This window comes from Clupea harengus, chromosome 8 (genome assembly GCF_900700415.2).
Source record: "Clupea harengus chromosome 8, Ch_v2.0.2, whole genome shotgun sequence".
In the NCBI taxonomy this organism is placed as follows: Eukaryota; Metazoa; Chordata; class Actinopteri; order Clupeiformes; family Clupeidae; genus Clupea; species Clupea harengus.
Genome location: NC_045159.1, coordinates 23,917,479 through 23,940,023, shown reverse-complemented (window position 1 = coordinate 23,940,023; position 22,545 = coordinate 23,917,479). Strand labels below are relative to the sequence as shown.

Sequence of the window (22,545 nt, the reverse complement as noted above, 5' to 3'; positions counted from 1 at the left end):
CAAATGCTTTGACTCCATCAAGATGACAGCTGCTGCCAAAAGTAAGACCCAGTCTTTCTGCATACATGGAAAATATAAAAACTCAAAGTGGGAAGCTATGATTAAATAAAGAGAATATGTTCAGTTGCTTTAAAAAAGAAATCTGTTCACCATTTTTGCTTTTTGTATTACTAATTGATGCTTCATAACCGGACGTGTTTGAGAAAATAAAACTATATGCAGGGAAAGGGGGGGAGAAAGACGCAGGCGGAAGAGGAGATGGCTGGAGTGGAAAGAAAGAGAGCGAAAGAAAGAAAGAGAGAGAGAGGGGGGCAGTATTGGCAAAGGATAGGAATGAAGAGGAGAGGAGAGGAGAGGAGGAGTGGACGCTGTTGCTAGCCCTGCCTGCCCTGCTGGGTCCCTGTGAACGGCTGGCACATGCTCAGTGAGTCCTGCACTGCAGCAATCCTCCTCTGTCTCAGTAGTGATAGATACAGAGAGGCGTACAGAGAAAGCCTTCAAAAAAAAGGCTGACGCACACACACACACACACACACACACACACACACACACACACATAACATATTTCAGTATATACACAAACAATTAACAGATGTGGGCACACACATAAACCAACAACACACATTCTAGCAAGCAATTGCAAGTGTGCAATCCTAGCAAACGCACATTCTAGTGTGCAATCCCAGAAAACACACATTCTTACGCAGAGAAAAATAAATCATCCATCACTTTCAGGCCTAGCACAGATTAGTTGCTGTTGGGTTTCTAAACCTCCTGTCTCTGTCAGAGAGTATCGAGCCAGAGGAGTCAGCCCATCACTGCCTCACTGCCTACTGCAGACTGACAGATGAGGAACAGGCCCGGATACACCATCACCGCCACACTGACTTCAGCAGACATGAAACTCAACCCTGCACTCTCTCTCCATCTCTGCAAAAACACTTAGACCCAACACTGCTGACGAGACCGAACACTTCTCATGAGACTGAACAGTGCTCACGAGACAAAGAACAAATATCAACAGAAAACGAATTTGACAAAAGAGCAAAAAAGACAACTTAGTGATGATAGAGATGATTCTGTGTTATATTCAGGAAAAAAAAATGCCCAATAAAAAAAAAAAAAGAAGAAGAATTTCTAGAGCACCAGTGTACCAGACTACACAGGCTATGGTCCAGCATACAGCCCACAGCATCCTGCAGGTGTGGGGATTCTCCTAGTGTTTCCCCCAGAGCTTGGAGCACATTTTCACGTGTGTCTCTGCACCCTCTGCAGGTGTGGGACTCGGCTCGATAGCTGAGGGCACTCCAGCCCGCTGCCGCTGCCCATCAGGGCAGGGAGGCGAAAAGTAGCCGACAGGTTTCACCAGGGGGGGTAGGGAGACGGGGGGGGGGGGGGGGGGTTGCTCCCGTCTGCAGCTGATACCACTGCGAGTCCCTGGAGTGTGAAAGAGCGTGTTACTCCTGGGAGCGGCTGAGGAGCGCTGAGGTGAGACTGGATCCAAATGAGTGAGCGTGACTGACAGACCTGTGTGTGTGTGTGTGTGTGTGTGTGTGTGTGTGTGTGTGTGTGTGTGTGTGTGTGTGTGAAATACAGTTATTGGGTGCAAAGGCCTCTTCCAGGCAGGGCTATCACCAATGACACTTTTAGGTCTCACTGGAGTCTGTCAGTATTGTGAGATCACTGTGCTCAGATTACAGTATTTAATTCCAAACCTAACAACCTAAACAAGAGCAACTCAAACTCAGTACAAAGTACAACATGACTATAATGCATCATCAGGGTGAACTCAAGTGTGTGTGTGTGTGTGTGATAGAAAAGTGGAAAAATGAAATAGGTCGAAAGTGAGAGATCGGCAAGTACATCAACAGAGGGTTCCTTGTCCTCATCACATGGTATCAAAAAGGTCAGTCGAGCTAAAATGGCAATTTCCTCTTGTCGGAAATAAAAGAGGAAGTACCCCTCGCCTTCCCCCTTTGATCTAGAGAAATCCCAAGCACACACACACACAGACACACACACACATAGACAGACACACACACAGACAGACAGACAGACAGACGCCTTTGAAGTCAGAATAAGGATGCGAGAAAGAGAGCAAGAGCATGAGAGACAGAGGGAAAGAGAGAGAGAGAGAGAGAAAGAGAGGTTTAACGCTACTTTACTAAACCACTGTCTTACTTTCTCACATGCTTACACCAATGAAACATATACAACATTAAAATTCCCCACACACAAAGCCTACAAACCCACATAAAAACACTACCCTCCCGGTCACACTATAAAAATCATGTGCCCATCACTACCAATTTCACACAACAGCCCCCTCCCCCACAGTAGAAAAAGACATGATGTCATTCAGCGATTTCTAATAAAAGAGAGAGAGAGAGAGAGAGAGAGAGAGAGAGAGACGGGGGGAGGGGATGGAGAAGAGAAGAGTGTCTATCTATGTAGAGTGCTCAGCAAACATATCGGTGCTAATGAGTCATCTTTAGGAAATCAGTAAAACATTAAGCTCATAGGCTGATGAGGGTCATGGACATGCGTGTGCACTCACGCATACCCTCACACACCCACACATGAACACACACACACACACACACAGACACACACTTGCACAGTAATGGACACACAACACACACACACACACGCACATTAATGGACACACACACACACAAACACACACACACACATGAACACACACACACACACACATACACACACACACACAGACACACACTTGCACAGTAATGGACACACAACACACACACACACACGCACATTAATGGACACACACACACACAAACACACACACACACATGAACACACACACACACACACATACACACACTTGCAAAGTAATGGACACACACACACACACACACCACACACGCACATTAATGGACACACACACACAAACACACACACACACACACACATTAATGGACACACACACACAGACGCACAGGAGACACAGCCCCCCTCTCCACACGTAATGGTATTGACGATAACGATCGTTGGTCTGTGAAACCCCTGTAGGAGAGCACTAGTCTCAGCAGCAAGAAGAAAAATGGCTTCACTTGTCTTAGTGAGCGTGTTGGCTAAACTAAACAGAAAAGAAAGGCACTGTGAATATAGTCCTCTCTCTCCCCAAAGAGACGGAGAGTCAAATATACGATAGAACCCTACATCAAACCAGTATTATCTCTGTGTGGGAACCATACCTCATTTTTCATTTGAATGTTTGAGACCTAAATACTACAGGAAACTACAGAATGATTCAAAATAAACAGTGGTCAGCCACATCTAGTTACTGCAGTCTCAGAATGATGACGGCGTGATGATTCGTGTCTATCTGACTCTACTGAGGCGGAGGCAGCGGGATTGCCTGGGAGGGTGACGTGGACCCCAGGGATTAGAATTCCAGTCAGGAGCCTCAGATCAGAGGCAGAACCACAATACCCAAAAGCCCTTGCAGCACAGCGCAGACACAACACAGCACAACACAACAGCCAGTCACTTGTAGCACCTGTAACCATGGGAATATATATGTGTGTGTGTGTGTGTGTGTGTGTGTGTGTGTGTGTGTGTGTGTGAGAGAGAGAAAGAGAGAGAAAGAGTGAGTGAGTGAGGAGAGCATTTTCAACAGCTGACATCATGCTTTGACAGCAGGAAATGGGTGTCTTGAAAATTGTCTTGAGAAAGAGCTGATGTATGTGTGTGTGTGTGTGTGTGTGTGTTTGTGGACTAGATGGTGAAAGGTGATGATTGCAGCCAGCTGCCTGCAAAACACTAAAGACAAAGCAGTTTCTCTTGAATAGACAAAATATTAAACCATTTCAGCTGGCAGGTCATATCAAATGATGAACACTAGATCTAAAAAACATTTCATTTCTTTTTCATTTTCAATTCTAGCACCTAGCTGTTTTAGAGTGCATCTTTTACATGCAGTACCAAACAGGAACTTCTCTCCCAAACACCCCGTCATTCCCTCATTCCTAAACTGAGGGCAATTACACATGCTGACGGTGAGTTTGTCCTTCTGCACACTGACCTGGGAGTCAGAGATGGAGACACGCTTGGACTCGATGGTCGGACGGCGGACCACTCGAGGTGATGTGTGAGAGTGCCCTCCTCCTCCTCCTCCTCCTCCTCCTCCTCCTCCACTGCCGGAGGACGGGTAGGTGCCTCTCTCCTGCAGGGACATCTTCCTGCCTGAGAGCTGCAGCCGCTGGGCGACGGTCTTCTTCACCACGGCCCCGTTTTTCACACCGTTGGAGGCGCCAGATGCCCCAGATGTGCCCGTGGTGTCGCCGGCTGCCATGGTGATGGCGGCCACCCTGTCGGTGAGCTCGGCGGCGCCCTGTTCCGGCTCTGGCCCCCGGCAACCGGGGTCACTGCTCATCGCCATGGCGAATCACACGGCGGGAAGGAAGAGGCAGCAAGTGGATGTTGTCCTCTCACATTAACACCCTGCAAGATCCTATGAAGAACAACAAACAGGACATATGTCAGTATGAGGGATAACTTAGGGTAGAGTAGGATAGGGGGTTCTTTACTGAACTCTGATGGGAACTTCATATATATTTATAATTGACATGACAGTATGAGTACATGACGATACTATGTAGTACAAGTCAGAAGAAAAAAAAACACATCTTGATTGTGGTGGTTCATTTTCTTTCTGTCTTTATTGACAGTCCTGTCCCCAATGTGTCAGTCCCCTGGCAGATTTCATTTACATTTACATTTAGTCATTTAGCAGACGCTTTTATCCAAAGCGACTTACATATGTGTGACTTACAATGTATACACATTTTACATTTACACTGATGGCACACTGCACATCAGGAGCAATTAGGGGTTCAGTGTCTTGCTCAAGGACGCTTCGACAGGGAATCGAACTAGCAACCTTCTGATTACTAAACGACTTCTCTACCTCCTGTACCACTGTCGCCCCGCCCCGATTTCATTAGCATGATATTAAGGTGACTTGATCCAAGACTCCATGTTCGAATATCTGTGTTCTTTTACAAATGTCTTTATCAGGCCCATCCACCAACAAGCTTCAATATTCGACCCAAACTTGTTTTGGAGCCAGAGGCAGTGTGGTCTGATCACCGCCCAGGAGACGGAGAGAGACGCAGATGAGGAGCGCTTCTGTTTGTGACACGTTTCTCTCGCTCCTGCTATCTGCCTGAATATTACAGCCATGTTAGACAGGGATGAAGCCATGACCGTCTCAGAGAGAGAGAGAGAGAGAGAGAAAGAGAGAGAGATCTCCCCTGATGAAGCTCAATTTAGAAACGGTAGAAATAATTAATCTCGAATCCTGAGGCTATATGCCCCAGCAAACGAAAACACACACACACACGCGCATTCGCACATACGCACACACATGCACAAACACACACACTCGTGCACACACACGCATGCACAAACAAACACACACACCTGCACAAACACACACATGCGCACAAACAAACTCACACACATGCACAAACACACACACTCGTGCACACACACAAACACACACAAACACAAACACACACACGTTCACACACGCAAACACACACAAACGCACTTCCACCAAAACGGTTTCATCTCACAAGACCACAGCCAAGTGATTAATGCATTTCACTGGAACAGAATGCTTTAAAAAAATATATATAGCATGGTGCCATTTTGAAAATGAACCTGCACCACGCCTGCCAGTCCCGCGTCTCTCGCCACAAACCCCCAACCTGCACTGAATTCCCTCAGGACACTAAACACGAGCACCAACGACAGCAGCTCCGCTAATCAGCCAAACGCCTGACGACCTTTGCGCTCAAGAGTCGCAGTAACAGAGTGTTGTTCCACCAGGTTTATGACAGCGTGCTTTGACAGTTGAGTCATCTGCTGTGGACCAAACAACAGTCCTGCCGAGAATGTTACGGAGACCAGAGAACTGTCAGCCCTGGTCGCAGTTGCTCTGGTGCAGTTCCGTCGTTGAACACAAGTAGGATGGTGTGGGGGAAATGAGGGGATTTAAAGGCACATATGCAGAGTTGTACCTGCTGTATGTGTTCATCCAGCAAATATGGCGGCACTTTGAATGAATGGTGGTCCATCTTTCTCACCTCATCCTGATGGGTTGTGTTATATCTAATAACTTCTCTCCCCACACTCCCCACACACACACACTGTACTTGCCGATCTCTCACTTTCGACCTATTTCATTTTTCCACTTCTCTATCACACACACACACACACTGGAGTTCACCCTGATGATGCATTATAGTCATGTTGTACTTTGTACTGAGTTTGAGTTGCTCTTGTTTAGGTTGTTAGGTTTGGAATTAAATACTGTAATCTGAGCACAGGGATCTCACAATACTGACAGACTCCAGTGAGACCTAACAGTGTCATTGGTGATAGCCCTGCCTGGAAGAGGCCTTTGCACCCAATAACTGTATTTCACACACACACACACACACACACACACACACACACACACACACACACACACACACACACACACACACACACACACACACAGAGACACACACAGACACACACACACACACACACACACACACACACACACACACACACACACACACACACACTAACCTAATCTGTGATAAAGTAAGTAAATCAAAGCCAAAACCCATAACAACAGCTAGTTGGCTGATTGTTTCTGTGACAAATGTGCCTTGTGAATTAATTAATCTAGAAGCAATCAAATTAAAGCTATTCAATTTAAAAGCATATCAGTTTAAAAGCAGATGGAAACATGAGATGGGGGAAGGTAAGCCTTCAATGATCTGTAAAACCCATGTCTTTAGCCTGACAATATAGGCATACACACTAAAGTTGACTAGTTACAAACATCAACTTTCCATAGTAAAGCACATATTTTAAGCATCTATAGCACTGAAACAGGCAAATCATTATAGGTGATGTCTGCGACTCTGGAGAAAGTGGTTGGTTTTCCAGCTCAACAGCCAATTAAATAAACCCTCCCTTCCGTGCTCCTAAAGCAATGTGTTGATTGGCTGAGATTGTTTTTGTTTGTTTCCTATTTCCAGAGCAAGAGCTGTGTACAGTCTGTTTTTTGATCGCAGGGGGATTGCAGTTTGCGTATTGGATTAGAATTGTGGAGCCCCACCTTTAATTCACAAATATGAACATCGCTTTTTACACTTACACATACACACAGCTAATCTCTCTCATACTCCCTTGTACTCAGTTGGTCCCCCTATGTCTCTCCCTCTCTCAAACAGACACTCGCACAAACACACACATACCTCCCCTCCCACATGCACACACTCATACTTAAAAGGACACACTTAATCTCTTTCTCTGTCTCTCTAATACACACAAACACATCTCTCTCGTATTCTCGAACGCTCAATTGGTCTCTCTCGGCCTCGTCTTTATACACACGCGCACACACACAAACAAACAAACACAAAAACACAGATACACACATACAAGACACACACACAAAAAGATTCAGACGGCCCAGCCAAACAAAAAAAGGCTACAGTAATGGCTCGAATCATCCCTACAAAAGAACACTGTGAAGCGTTTTCCCCCAGGCTTTATTCACCTTTAAAAACAACAGAAAACAGAGGCAGTTATGGGAAAGCACAGGCTTAGTAAAGAATAAAAATATCAACCAAATACAAAAACACCAGTGCAGTCCCTATTATTATGGGAGAACATTCTGTGGGAAAACTGCAGCCAGAGTCCCTGGACCCTGACCTCAGACGCAGGCTCACCCTCACAGCAGGTGGATGGCTGGGGAGGATGAGAGCTATGGGTTCCCCTGACAACCACAGATGCTAAGCCTGAGAGCGCAAAGCAGACATACATTTGTCGCCGCATCAGGCGTATATGTTTTGACTCGGCCCCCGCAGCAGCGTCAGGGGTTGAAGAGCGCAGACACATTTAGACCTTTTCACCACCTAATGGCTTTAAATGTTCTGTTGACCAGCCAGCCTTAGGAAGGGAGGAATGGCCACTTTCTCCTGGCTCTGGCTCCAACCTAGCATAAAGCCTTACGCAACAGCTCGCATAGGATGATCGCATCAGCAAGATCTATTTATCCATACATTGTTTGAACAAGATGCTACCATCTATTGTGCTTGTTTCTATACGTGTCTGCCCTTTACTGACAGTGTGTGATGGATGTTCCTGTCGTTGAGTTGTTTTAATAGCATGATCAGCATTTCAATTCCATCCCAGACATGGAACTTCCCCAAAACAGCCAGCAGCAGTTGTGAGTCACCAATTACACTTCAATCACCTCTGGAGATATAACAAATATGAAATATTCATCAAGAGTCTATCTGTTCACCCTCTGGCATTTTGATATATCTCAAGATAGTGAGGCAAATGTTCTTGTTACGCTATGAGATATGAAGCGAGTTTAAGAACTCTACTTCTCATCAGGATCCAACAGACATGCAGAACAATTGTGAATCACGCAACAGAAGCCATCCTTTCCAACACAGTATCTCTGAGGTCCAAAAAAAAATGTCTCCCCCGTGTTCGCACACGGCTGACGAGCCAACCTGTGGAGGAGAGAAAAAAAAAAATGAAAAGCCGTTTTTCAGATGCCTGAAGATGCCTGTTGTGCGCACGCTGTGATGGGTGTCTACTCCCCCCCCCCCCCCCCCCCCCCCCACGCACACACTCTCCGACTAAAAGCAGGGGCCTTGATCCAACGCAGGGCTCGCAGTACGCCCAGGTGCAGAGGCATCTTCACACAAAGTGCCGCCGCGAGCGAAGCCAGCTCCTCCGCGCAGCTAAGGGGCTGGAACAACAAGCCGGTGACCTTGAAGGCGTGGGGTGAGGGCGCACTGAAGCTGCCGCTAAACCCAAGCCTCTAAGGACAAAAAGAAAGAGAGAAAGAGAGAAAGAGAGAAAGCTGATGGGAGTCAGAGGCACGGAGAACAGGAAGCCCAGTGTTCAGTGCCCACACGTCGCCCACCCGCCCGCCCATATGCTTGCCCACACGCTCTCTTTTTATGCATTCAAAGACCAAACTCCACCAACTCCACCAACGCGCCATGGCGACAGGCTCGCGGCCCTAGCATGTTGCTGGATGAGTTGAACCGGTTCATTTCATGTGAGGGCTAATCTCTCTGTAACAGAGGTGTAAAATACTTTTTTTTTTACGTTTAAACCAAACCAAACCCGCTCAAATAACTGTGAACGCCAAAGCCTTGACTAAATGACAAGTGACAGTATTACATTCGAAAATGAGGCCGACACGAGCTGTGGATCTACTCATGAATATATATGACAACTACAGAAAGAGGTCACTGATGACATTTGATAAAGAGACCAGTGATAAGCGCTGTCTATCAGAGGGGCCGGGAGCAAAATGATATCTGACAGAGAGACCGGCGATAATTGACATCTGGCAACGAGCCCAAAGATAGATAAACGGAGTACGACAGAGTCAACCAGTGCTAAATGAGATCTGTCAAAAGAGACCAGGGTGCCACCTGTCAGACTGGACAGGCCTGCTGAACGCCAGATGAAGGATTGGCGATCAGAAGGGACACGGGGATGAGCCTCGTGTTTGTAAACACACCAGAATGACAGTGTTCATTGCAGTATTGGGCCTTTGTAACGCCAACAATGGCATTAGAAGCGGAGGCAGAGATAGGGGGATTATATATGCCTTACATTCACAAGAACAAAGCACCTCTTCAAGTGTCCGCATGGACATTAAAAAAAGGGCTATTAATATAATCCAACTTTAGCTCAGCTCAGCTATTTAGCATGTTCAGCACGAAGAGCCACCTTTGTGCGTTGTCTCTCACATACACAGAGAGATTGAGTAACTGAAGATACAGCACGGCGGTGGGGCTTACTGGTCTCTGACCAAACTAAAGACCAGGGGCCTCATGTACTAAGCCTTGTGTAGTATTCATACTAAAAATGCAGCGTATGCACTAATGAATTCAGATGTATGATTCCACGCACCTGTTCTTTGTATATCCAGACCAATGACAAATTGAGCACACATGCTTAAGCACCGCACTCCACCCTCAATTATACTCATTTTAATTAGCTAATGCAAATAAATAGGCTTAGGTTACCCCCTGCATTCAGACAAAAGCAAGCAGCAAATCAGCCAAAAAGGACATTTAAGCGAATGCAAGATAGAAGTGCTCTTGTCCAATGTGAAGGCAAGAAAATGGCATTAATAACATAACATTAATAAAGATAGAAGTGCTCTTGTCCAATGTGAAGGCAAGAAAATGGCATTAATAACAAAAGAAAAGAGTTGGAGTGGCAGAGTGTGGCAGTGTGGCGGACTCAGAGAGGCGCAACAAAGAATCCTTGGTCAGTCTGTTGATTTGACAGTTGATAAGCCAGTCATCATTATGATACAAAACATTGGCTCTGTCTCTAAATACATGCTCCCTTTTAATTCTGCCATTAGCAATATCCTTTAATAAGGATAAAGCTGCCATTGTTATTACCTCCGGCAAGGAGGTTATGTTTTCAGTTCAGTTCTTCTCTCCGTTTGTCAGGATTATGCAAAAACTACCCAGGCGATTTTCATGAAACTTGGCGGAGGGATGTAGCATGGGGAAAAAAATCCAATAAAGTTTGGAGCAGATCCGATTCATGTGTGCGGATCCACAAATTATCTTTCACTTTCACTTTTCACTGTTACGAGATAGGGCTCCGGGCATTGGGCTTTGGCAGAGGTCTGCGCTCTCAGAGTGGCCTGCTAGTTAGACTTTGTCTTGCATACATTTGAAGAGTAATAGTTTTCACAAGTGGGCCTACAGACAAACAACCTCGTAACCTAAATAGTTGCACTGGATAGCCTCTTAGTGTCCCCAACTGACTTAAGCCATTGGAAATGTCCGTACACCAGACATGAAGATGGCGTGGAGGAACTCACACTCACGTTTCACTCTTGAGACATCCGACCGCGAGTGTGAAAGATGGTGCGCCGCAACGTTTGTGTGCGTACACAGCGTCTGTACACGAGGCCCCTGGTACACGTTCCACACAGGCTGAGCTGAGCTGAGCTGAGCTGAGCTGAGCACACAGTGGTGCAAACATGCTTCAAGTATTCTTGAGAAACTACTCGACTGCAGTCTAGTCCTGTTCTCCTGTGGCTCTCCTGTGAGCAACACCAAGGTCATGAGACTGATAAAAAGGGAGCACAATGTGCATCTGCACTTCATGTCGCTTTGGAGAAAAAAAGCGTCTGAGGAACGAGTGAACGTAAACGAGAAGGATACATAGTGAAGACGATGAGAGAGGGGAACGATCGCTCTGCTGATAAGAAACAAACGAGGTAGACACACTGCTGGCCTCCGCCTCAGATAAAAGACCAACAAGTGCTTAAAGGAAAGAACAGGAGGCGACTTACTGTGGGTGGGTGGGGGGGTTGAAGGGGGGGGGGGTGTCAAGCAATTAAAACAAGCGCCTAGAGTAGGAGACTTCTTGGCAGCACTCAGTGTGAGATCTACGAGTTTCCATCCAGCATGACTCGCACAATCCCAGAACAAAGCCACTGGGAGAGGAGCACAGAGCCTGTCGGCTTTACGCAGAAACTAAACTCCGTCGCCTAGCACATAAACTCCAGCGTCTACACTACCCAGTGCATAGACTCAATTCCATCTGTGCGCGAGCTGTAGATGCCTTAAAAAGGACATGACAGTTCATGACAGACCATTTGGGGCCATCACTGAAATGTCTCTCCGTGTCGTGTCACACTGGCAGTGAGTCCACTCGGTCCTACAGTTGCACTGTAAAATCCCCTTTTGGACCCACTCCAAGGTTTTCCCATCAAAACAAAAGAATTTCCCCAACAGCCCCCCTCAAAAATGTCAAGCGTCAGGCAGACGAGGAGGCTTAAGCACTTCAGAGTCGCCGCGCAGTGACAAGGGAAGTCCCACACAACAAAAAGTTGGGCCGACGGTGACAAACAAATGAGGGGAAAACAGCAAGGGTGTCCCAGAGGGTCCAACCCCCAGTGCACAACAACACGCACCCCTCTACACGAGGCACCACAAAACCCTCATGGCAGTTCAGCTGCGGCTGGCTGTCTCTGCAGTGGTGAGATTTAGCGGTGGTAACCGAGGCGGGGAGAGACGGTCCGTCTCCGACAAGGACGTTGTCCCGGGGAGTGACCGTCAGTCAGTCCGTCCGCCTGGCCGATTCGTCCGTCACTTCTAATCCCGGTCGACGAGCGACGGGGACAAGTTTGGTTTAAAAAAAAAAAAAAAGAAGGGGGATGGGAGAGTGTGTGTGTGTCTGTGTGTGAGTATATATGTGTGTGCGTGTGTGTGTGTGTTGGGGAGAGCTTGTCAGGCAGTGACAGCTAGCCAGCGCTGACACACAGGAGAAAACACCACAGTGTGATTGTGAGAGAGAGCGAGCTGGAGGAGTCCAGAGTCCAGAGGAGACAGAGGAGTGGGTACTATGTCAAAGAGATGGGAGAGGACGGAGGTGGGAGGGGGGGGGGGGGGGTACGTTAATAGCATGTGGTAAAGAAATAAAAAGGTTTTAGAGGAATGTAAAGGAATAGAGTTGGGAAACCAATGAATACATATATAGAGAGAGAGATCTTGATGAATATTAAGTAGGCAGGGGCGTGATAGTGAAGGAAACCATCTGATGGAGGAGCGGACACAGACACACACACACACAGACACACACACACACACACACGCGCACACTGACACACTCCTGACATCTGACTTGTCTGTGTATCTGTTACAGAGTCAACAGGTCTACCCCTGCAGCAATTAAACACTTAAGCTACTTGTTACTACTCTTCACACCACAACACACACACTCTTACTTGGGAACAATACAGTCATTGAGTGTGTGTGCATGCGCGCGTGTGTGTGTGTGTGTGTGTGTGTGTGTGTCATGGCTATTTGGATCAGTAAAAAACCTGCAGGCTTTGCCGGGGCATAATCCGTTCCCTGAGTGTCACTCTACGTTTTTCAGCCTCGTGTGACCTCACCCGTGCTGTGCGCTCACAGAGCCCCGGTCGCCGCGGTGAGAGCGATGCTCGTCGGCGCTGATGCCTGCGCCAGATAACAGTAATCACCGCAACAGTAATCACCGCAGACGCTGAAGAAGCGGAGACAGGAGCCCCCCCCGCCGGGCGAGCTCTGGCTCGTAAATGAGAGCGACCCGCTGAGCGCAGCGGCAATCGCCGAAGCAGCAGACAAGCGAGAGAAAAAGAGCTCCTCGCGCCGAGCTCCGCTCACCTCACACCGTTCACCGCTTGCTTGCAGGAGGTTTTTAAATCAGGGCGCGCCCAAGCCGACGTGCAACAAGATACACGGCGTGTGTGTGTGTGTGTGATGTGTTTGTGTGGTGTGTGTGTGTGTGTGTGTGTGTGTGTGTGTGTACACACGGCATACGGTCATCAGCTACTAGGAATGGCCAGAACATCGAATGAGCTTTGAGTAGGCCATCCCCCATTGACAAGCAAGCAGGGCCAGCACTGAAAATCAGTGTTAGCAAGCAAGGTGGCCAGTGACTAGAACGTGCCGGCCACAAGGCGAGGCCCTTTCCTACTCGCCACATTAACCTAGCATTACGGTTTGGCATGCGATGTACCGCTCAGGTGCTAATCCCTGGATCATTTTAATGCAATCAGATGGATTAGCTCTGTACTGTATGAGACACTGCAAGGCCAGCTGTAACAACAAACCTTAAATCAATGGAGGCCATATCCGCAAGGTGCGTGTACCGCAGTGAGCAATCGAGCGCTCTATGAATCCAGCCATATCGGCGGGTGGAAATAAAAGCACACACACCACACACACACACACACACACCACACAAACACACACACACACACACACACACACACACACACACACCACATCACACACACACACACACACACACACACATACACACACACAATGCCAGGCAAATCCCAGGCTAACCCCTTCCATGGCTAACTGACCCTGAAGCAGTGAATGAAGGATTTGAGGAAAAGAAGGAAGCTAGGGAGTGCTTTTCTCTTCCTTGGGGGAGAGCGAGATGGGTTTTCTGCACGGCGCCTCTCGCTGGGAATGGAGGGGCTTAAGCCATTCCTGGGGAGGTATCTGTCTCCAGCCCAGCCCAGCCCAGCCGTCATATCAGTGACACCCTCATCTTTTTCCTCCTCCTCTTCCCAAATCTGGTCCTTGTGGATATGAACCACCTGCAGGGGAGCCACCACCCTGGAGCGACCCAACAAAAGCCTCTGGGTGAGGGGGAGGACCAGATAAGTGGAGGTATGGGAGCTTCCTGTGGAGCTTCTGGAACCTTCTGTCTGTTCATCTGTGTCATCCCCTGCATTGCATGTCTTTGTGTGTCGCCGTGAGCGTGTATATCCCTTGTCTCATCAAATTGCAGGGTACCTGTTTGGGCTTCCTGGTCACTTCAGTATCCTTCACATACTATTACTTGACATGTGTGCAACTGACCAAATATTCCAAAATGGAGTGGGACTGAGATGAAAGACATGTATGGGAGACTGTACAGCAACATGTTCTCTGTGGGCGAAGGAACAAAACAGCAGGTGAAATCTAGTCATCCTGACATTGACATTTCGTCTGAGCAATCTGCCCAGGTAAACACACACTAAGCCTGTCAGCTCACATTAACGGTGTAGGAGGCAGTGGTGTGTGTGTGTGTGTGTGTGTGTGTGTGGGGGGGGGGGGGGGGGGGGTTTGTAGTGGTGGCGTCAGGGAAAAGAAAAAGAAAAAGAAAACCCACAACCAATCAAGCCGTCTCAGATTTCTTGTGAGGGCCGGCCCGGGTTCTCGTTCATGCCAATCCAGTAGAGATGACCCCCGCCAGGCTCGCCATCCTAATGAGCTGCCTTATACTGCAAGCCAGAAAGAAAGGACCCACAGAGGATTAAGGCGTCTGACTCACTCCCCGTTGGAAAAGGTAGTGAAGATCCATGAGATCAATGGGCTCTGGACACTCCACTCCTCCAGTCACAGTCAGACTCTCTGCTCTGTCTGAACCTGAGACAACAGGGCTAATTATATCTCCTTTCCACAGCGTGGATGAGCAGAGAGGGAACTGGCCATATGGCAGAGCACCCACACTAAAGTGATATACAGTGGATGGATAATAACAGATTAACAAAATACCAAATAAACTGTCAGTAAACTATATTAGGTACAGCATGCTGACACTGGATATATTTCACAATATCAACATAAGGTATATTCTCACATTAGGCATTTCTCAGGAGCGCAAATGTGTTCAGCTACAAGAAAATACTTACTTGAGGTTTCTTTCAGGTCAAGTGAGAGGGGGGCAATGATTTTACCCTGTGTTTGTGTGTGTGTGTGTGTGTTTGTGTGTATGTGTGTTTGTTTGTGTGTGTGTGTGTGTGTGTGTGTGTGTGTGTGTGTGTGTGTGTGTGTGTTTAATGCATGAGCTTCACAAACAATTCACTGGCTGTGCAACAAGCATCAGCTGCTGACTGGGAAATCCAATTATGTGAGAAAGGTGGCATGTAAGGAGCGAGAGTGGGAAATCAAATCAGCCTGAAGCCAAGCAGCTAAGCAGCCAAGCAGCCAGCCCCTGCAAGCAGCCAACAGCACCAAGAGCCACGGTACACACCGGAGGTGTGTGTTGCTTCTGCCGTGCGGTGCTGCGTCTTGCTGTGTTGTGTGGTGTTGTGTTGTGTTGTGTTGTGTTGTGTTGTGACTGTTTCACACCAAGTGTTGTGTCGTGTTGTGTTGTTTCGTGGACTCGGAGACTTCCAACTGCCAAGCGGCTCATTACTCAGAGAGAAGAGTGGGCACGGAGGCTTATGAAACCTCCTGTAATTCTATCTGCTTTTCCCACCACCACCATAACAACGTCTACTGCTGCTGCTGCTGCTGCTGCTGCTGCCTCTGTAGGAAGTAAGGCTTTTTCAAAGTTTTGGAAGCCTGAGAAATAGGTCTATCACATGGATAGCCCACGTTTATGCATTATTCTTGTTGTAGCTATCGAGTGCTAAGGCCAGGCCTTTGCATGGTGGGAATCAAACAGAGTTTGTCTGAGGCTCAAAAGGAGATAGAAATCTCATGTCGCACAAACCATTTAGGCTAGTGCCTTATCTGTGAAACTTTCTGCGATTTCAAATTATTTTCTGGGCCATTTCAACCTCATGTCCCTCAAATGAGATACACATAGGTTATTTAGTGCTCAATGCTTTTGGAAAATCTACGCAAACTGAGCTCATTCACAGTCGATTTCTTCGAGACGGTACATTTATTGTGTTTCTGAAGATGGTAGAGATCTTTCTGATCCCATTAGGAAACAATCTGACATCCATTAAAACCCAGAATTGGGATCGTCATGACTCCCAGTAGGAAGTGTTTGCGGTAGGGGTTCCTTGTTCTGTTGAGACTGCACCCCAGGGGAACTACAGTCAAGCTTTCGGACCACTCTGGCTCTACTGTTCCTCACAGTTAATGGGAAAACAGAATAGGCAGACAAATCCCAGGGCTCTATGGCAACCTGTATTTGATTGTTCAATGCATAAAGTCCACTAATGCCTGACAGAGAGACATGATAACAGCTGTTCTGTGACGGCTTGAGTGTTTCCAATGGAAAGCTTTTAAAATGATTACATCGGTCACTTCCTGCAAAACCATATCTAATACGGCCATACAAACCAAATGACCACAATTGTGCAACCAATGTCAAAAGATAGATGGGAAACTGAAATTGTCTTGGGTGCTGTGACATTGCAAAAGTCTGGTGAAAGACTCTATGAATAAGAGATTCAGTCCTCTCTTTGTCGAGATGCACAGAGGAAATTGGGTTCAGTGACTTCGTTTTCAGAGCTGAACCTCTTTTTAAAATCTTTGATACTCATGCTTCACATGCCTATCGACCTTGTACAAGGCAGGATATCACAGAAACGTTCCTTTCCTGACAACGGGAATATAGAAAACGTCCTTCCTTCCTAGGGCATGATGTAATATGAGAAACAAGTGAAATATGTTCTATATATAATATAATCTGAGTCCTATATATTGCCATCCAGCCACTTAAGATAATGGGCTACTCTGTCAATCAACCTAACATACACGCAGGGCGACAGGCTATAGATGCTAAGTTATAAAACAGCTGATCTCTCTCCTTGGCCTCCTGTGTTAGGACAGCTTTGTATGACAGGTGACAAATACTGCTTCACTCTGGTGTTTGGCCAGAACCACAGCGGGGCTTACCACTCCTCCCGGTGCTTATGTGTTCTTATGGAGAGACCCACCACTGATTAACACCCTCTAACAACTCTCCTAGTATTCAGCTATCAGCTAAGAGGAACACCACTGACTCCCACTGGTCCTTTGTGCAGGAAAAGGTCAGTGCACAGGGGAGACCGCAGCGGCGTAGGAAGAGTTATTAAGACTCGCATGGGCAAACAGTTCAAGCTTGAAACCAAGTGTCACGTATCCCTGAGCCGTGTCCTGCCCTCTACCCAGCAACAAGTACGACAGGCAGGGTTTCATGGGAATGATTTTTTCCCCTAATGATGTGTGTCTGATGGCCTAATTTAATAAATTAGCATAGAGGTTTGATTCATGTGTTTTCTGCCATGTTTTATAAATGATGCGTAAAACCATCAAAGGGGCAGGATCATTAGAATCCGTCAAGATCTGCAACATAACTGCACAGCACTGAAGCGTTGCAGTAGTGGGGAGGGGGGGGGACCTAAGGAATCATGCTGGGATGAGTCATGGTTTATGGTTTAGAGCATATGCAGTATTAGTACTCCATGTTGCAGACTCGAGACCATTCAGATTCCTAGCACCTTTAATCTGAAACCACAGTTGTGGTCCCCAATAACAAATCTTGCAGTTTCCCCATGTCACTGGGGCACATTTGAAAGCCTGCTGAGCGACTGTGACCTTTACATACTACGAGCTTATTTCTGAATGAATGGGAACTCTCTTCGATTAAAAAACAACAAAAAAAAAAAACTTTTGCCCACTCACTGTGGCCAGACAAAGAGGTTCGTAAATCTCTTGACACAAAACAACAACACCATCTGTGTCCCAGAATCCTCTGCTCCTTCGACAGACTGTGGACACATCTGTGGATCCATCCGTTCGTGCTAAAGTTGGGTAATGTGCCATCAAGAGAGCGCTTTTTCAAGAGACGAAGTGTTTACCCGAAGTTTCTCCAAGTACATTTGTTTGGAGGTGGCCATCTGCTTGAAAGCAAATTAAGCTCCTGATGGAGGGTTTTAAGAGAGATTTCTTTTAAAGCAACGCTCACCCGTGAGATCAGTGGAAGATGAAAACAACCCCCGGCTGTCTTATCAATCCCTTCTGCTCTGCATCTGCAATATGGATAAAAATGGGAGTAATGCGCTGTCAGTGGCACGCAGATAATGAGATCAGTGGTCTATGGGAAAACTCTTTGAGACAAACTCTTGGATGACAGTTTTTCAGAATGTTCAGAATACAAAAGAAGTGACAGAATAGTGATAATAGTGTCTGGAATTTAGTCCCCTTCTAACTGACTAAACTACACTTAACATCGTCACTAATAAAGGTAACACTTAACATCGTAACTAAAAAAGGTTGCACTTAACATCGTAACTAAAAAAGGTTGCACTTAACATCGTCACGAATAAAGGTTACACTTAACATTGTCACGAATAAAGGTTACACTTCAGCAGACAGACACGTTTGTGATAGTCTGTGATTTTGTGGCACCCATTCAAAACACACACACAAAAGTCCTGAATACTTTTGTTCACCATCTTTAAATCAGCGAACACGCTATTTTAACCGGGAAAACTGTTATGTGCCGTGCTATTTGTTACTGGTCTCTCCTGAGGAATCGTCTGTAAATATGACCACAGCTGCAGGTCTAATGTCTTTTCTGAAGTGTTCCCTTTAACGTCAAATATCAGCACCCACACAGAATGGCATTTACACTCCACAGCTGAAACTGGCTTAAAGATGAAGACGGTGAATAAAACACAAAATATTGCATTATTAATCTGAATGCCATTACTGTAGTATCAGTGACACCATACAGACTGGTCACTCAGGCCATACTGCCTTTGTGACATACAGTTTTGAACAAGCAAGAACGAGATAACTATATGTTGCGGTGTGTATAGCTTTCACCATGGCTTTCATTTGAATGGTCAAAATGAATGGTTATACTCAGATCTTGAGGAGCACAACTTGCTGAGAACTTGAATTCGCAACCGCTTCCATCCAGTAGGCTCATGAAAGTAGACCTACTGGATTACTACTATGTCAACATTACATGTTACCTTAAGCTTAATACACCAACAGAGAGAAATCATCAGTGATCTGGTCCATAACGAATGTAGACAGAGAGTTATGAAGCAAATAGATTACAGTTGGAATTAGCCCGGTTATAACCTGTCAAAATCAATGTGTTGCGTCACACTGCTCTGATGTAATATCGACAGCACCTGCAGTGCAGTTCAGTCCATAAAAAGATAAATGGAGTCTCTGAAGTCCATCCAAGATAAAGTGAACAAGTAATGCACACTTTCAAAGCCTACTCCTGGGTCTACAGTTTTCATTAAGGGAAAACTCCCTCACTAGCCAGCTCCTGTTTATCGCCTTTAGGACCAGGACTGATTAACTTCTGATTGTGTGTGTGACCAAGAGAGATGGTGAGAAAAACAAAGGCTGAAGTGTCGGAGACGCGACAGACTGGCACAAGTCAGAGGTGCCCAGCGGGCAGCTGACGGACGCAAGCGCACGCAAGAGAGAGATAGAGAGAGAGAGAGAGAGGCGCTCCTGTTCTGGGCATCAAGCCGTGCGGCGTTCAGAGGGAATAATTTATGGGAACAGAGCGTCTCTGGGGTGAAGCGTGCCAGCAAGCCAGCGTGAGTCAGCAGGAGGCCAGGAACCAGTGAGAGCTTCAGCAGCAATGACAGCCTCTTCTAGCCGGCTCAGGTGGGAGCAAGCGGCTGGAGCTTGTGACAGATGGAGGCCCTCACCTCACCTCACCTCACCTCACCTCACCACCACCAGCAGCGAGTGAACCACAAGACCTACTCTGATGCAACAGATGTGGAGACTTTTTCTTGCTTGCAAATTGTGTGTGTATGAATGTGAGTGTGTATGTGTGTATGCAAGTGAGTGTGTATGTTTGTGAATGTGTGTGTGTGTGTGTGTGTGCATAATCAAGTGCATCCAGTAAATGGAGTATTTGGTCAGTAATACTGAATACTGAAATGACCTGCCACCATCTAAGGTGAGCTTAAAGAGCTACTGATAACTGCCACACTATTCTTCGTGTAACAAAAATGTCATTCCAATCTAATCAAAGATATAATTTAAAGGGATGTAAAGATATTTAAATACCATCATTTTCTCCAGTTCTTTAGTTATTGAGATAAACAGACACAGGTCTATTCCTGTAGGGATCCTTTCTATGTTGGCAGACACTTATACATAATGAGCCTGTCATGGGCAAAAACAAGTGGCTTACTTTGATGGAGATGCTTGTCCCATAGGATTACATAGTATAGCTGTTTGGCGGTTGCCGGTTATATTGTATTATATTGAGCATTCTAGCTCAATAGTGGACCGATTTTGATCGTTTTTATCCCTACTAAACATTTGGACCCAAAAATATGGGAAAATAGGGCCCAGGTTAAAGCATCCTGAAGTTTCCCTTTAAGGCTATATGGTTGGCATATAACGTAGCCTTATTAGTAGCGCCTTTATGGAGTAAAGGTGATGTTTACAGTCAATAACTTACAGCAAAACACTTCAAGCCCACATGTGGGAAACTGCCTGCGTGACCACAAAAACACACCTCACCCTCCTAGGAAATCCGGAGGGGACTCCTTGTGGCTTTCGAGTTACTGAGATCTTCTCAGATAGGAAGGACAACTATTCAAAGCATAGGAGGTTTTCAGGAGCTACCCTAATGTACAAGCTGGTTTAACGCTGGCAAGCTATCTAGGGGGGAAAAGATGAATCAGACGTTTTTTAGCCATCTTGCGAGGGAGGTGCTCCACACATAGAACACGGAGCTGCTCTGCTCTACTCCCGTCAGGCAGCAAGCAGTAGCACTGAGCAGAGAACACAAAAGACACACTGGAGCCCATCGAGATCAGCATCAAACTAATTCAAACACAATAGCATCGCTCATTCACCCAATAATGACAAGTGCTCATTTGTTTGTATTAATGAGACATCACAAGAGGGAACACCACGTACAGAGATAAACAGATAGAAAGACACTCTCATTGTCTCTCTCTCTCACACAGACACACACACACACACACACAAATCAGTCACATGTCTTCTTAGTATCAGTGCTGATGCTTATCGGCAGTGTTATTACCATAACTATGGACCGCATGTCATTCTTATCACTTCTCACTGGATGACTTTTTAGGAGACCATTGTTAACCCTGATGCAGTCTCTCTCTGTTGGTCTACATCTATTTACCTATCATCTACATCCGTCTCTTTCTCTCTCGCCGGTGTGTTTGTACTTTGGTGTCACTTTCATTCCCATTTGCCTCCCACTACACGCACTCACCATCTCTCACAGACCCATGATCCCAACCACCCCCGCCCTCCACCTCCCCCCCCCCCCCCCCCCCCCGACACGCTGCACGGCAACACCACACCATCCGCGCCCACTCTGCCGCGTCAGCACCGGGGGGGAAGGCAGCCGGACAGGCGAACGAACGAGCCACTGCACGGGAGGCTCGAGTGACGACTCTCCAAGAGGATGAGGCCAGATGATCAAATTCACCACTGAATGCTTACATGCCTCAAATACAGGATAAGGTTTCACGGACAGGAAGGCTGATGGTTTGTTCTTGCACAGTGGGATCTACTGACTGTGGTATTACAGCCATCCGGGACATCCATACTGCAAGACTACATTATATAGTGTAGGTGTAGGCTTACAGATGAAGAGATGGAAACACAAAATAAGCTGATCAATAACCACCTACAGGCACAAGCAAATGGACCTGCTAGACTAGAGTATCTGTGCCTATTCTCTAGTTTACAGTAGCAGTGACGGCCTACCATTATAAGCGAAGTGATTCGTTTCAAGGCTTGCTTTAAAAACAACATTTTGCCAAGGCTAAATGCATTTGTTACTGATGCAGCATCTTCACCATCTCCTCACCTAAATCTACACCACTGGTCATCATTTTGTGCAACCACTGATGTATGGGAGATCACTCCTATCAGTGTGAAACGTGCACAGGCCACACCTAAGGCAGCCTGAGGAATTTTCAACAGGAAATATTATGATGTCATTGATCCCCTTTCAATTGCCTAAAATCAAGATAAAATAGTAAGTCAAACAAGACCGCCTATAGACAGTGGTACACTCATAATAAAATCGGCACTTAATTAGAACACATGAATAGATACATGCACACTATTTTGTGCTTGTGTGTCACATGATAGATTGGGAAATCGATTACCCTCACGGCCTATTCAAATAAACATTTGGAACCTTGCTGGCCAACTGCTATCAAAAGCCTACAGCGTGCAGAAGAAATGAGGG

At 46.5% G+C, this 22,545-nt stretch overlaps 1 protein-coding gene across 3 annotated transcripts in view; it reads right to left on the bottom strand.

Moving 5' to 3' along the window:
- The window catches only part of camkk1a (calcium/calmodulin-dependent protein kinase kinase 1, alpha a), a 51,176-nt gene that overhangs the window by 27,165 nt on the left and 1,466 nt on the right, over nucleotides 1-22,545 (bottom strand). For 2 of the 3 annotated variants that reach the window (XM_031572406.2, XM_031572408.2), the window contains exon 2: nucleotides 4,055-4,483. In XM_031572406.2, the coding sequence (XP_031428266.1) occupies nucleotides 4,055-4,411 (357 nt within the window). In that variant the 5' untranslated portion in view covers nucleotides 4,412-4,483. Of the gene's footprint in view, nucleotides 1-4,054; nucleotides 4,484-18,279; nucleotides 18,344-22,545 lie in introns of all 3 variants that reach the window. The other variant, XM_031572407.2, reaches the window with a different exon arrangement.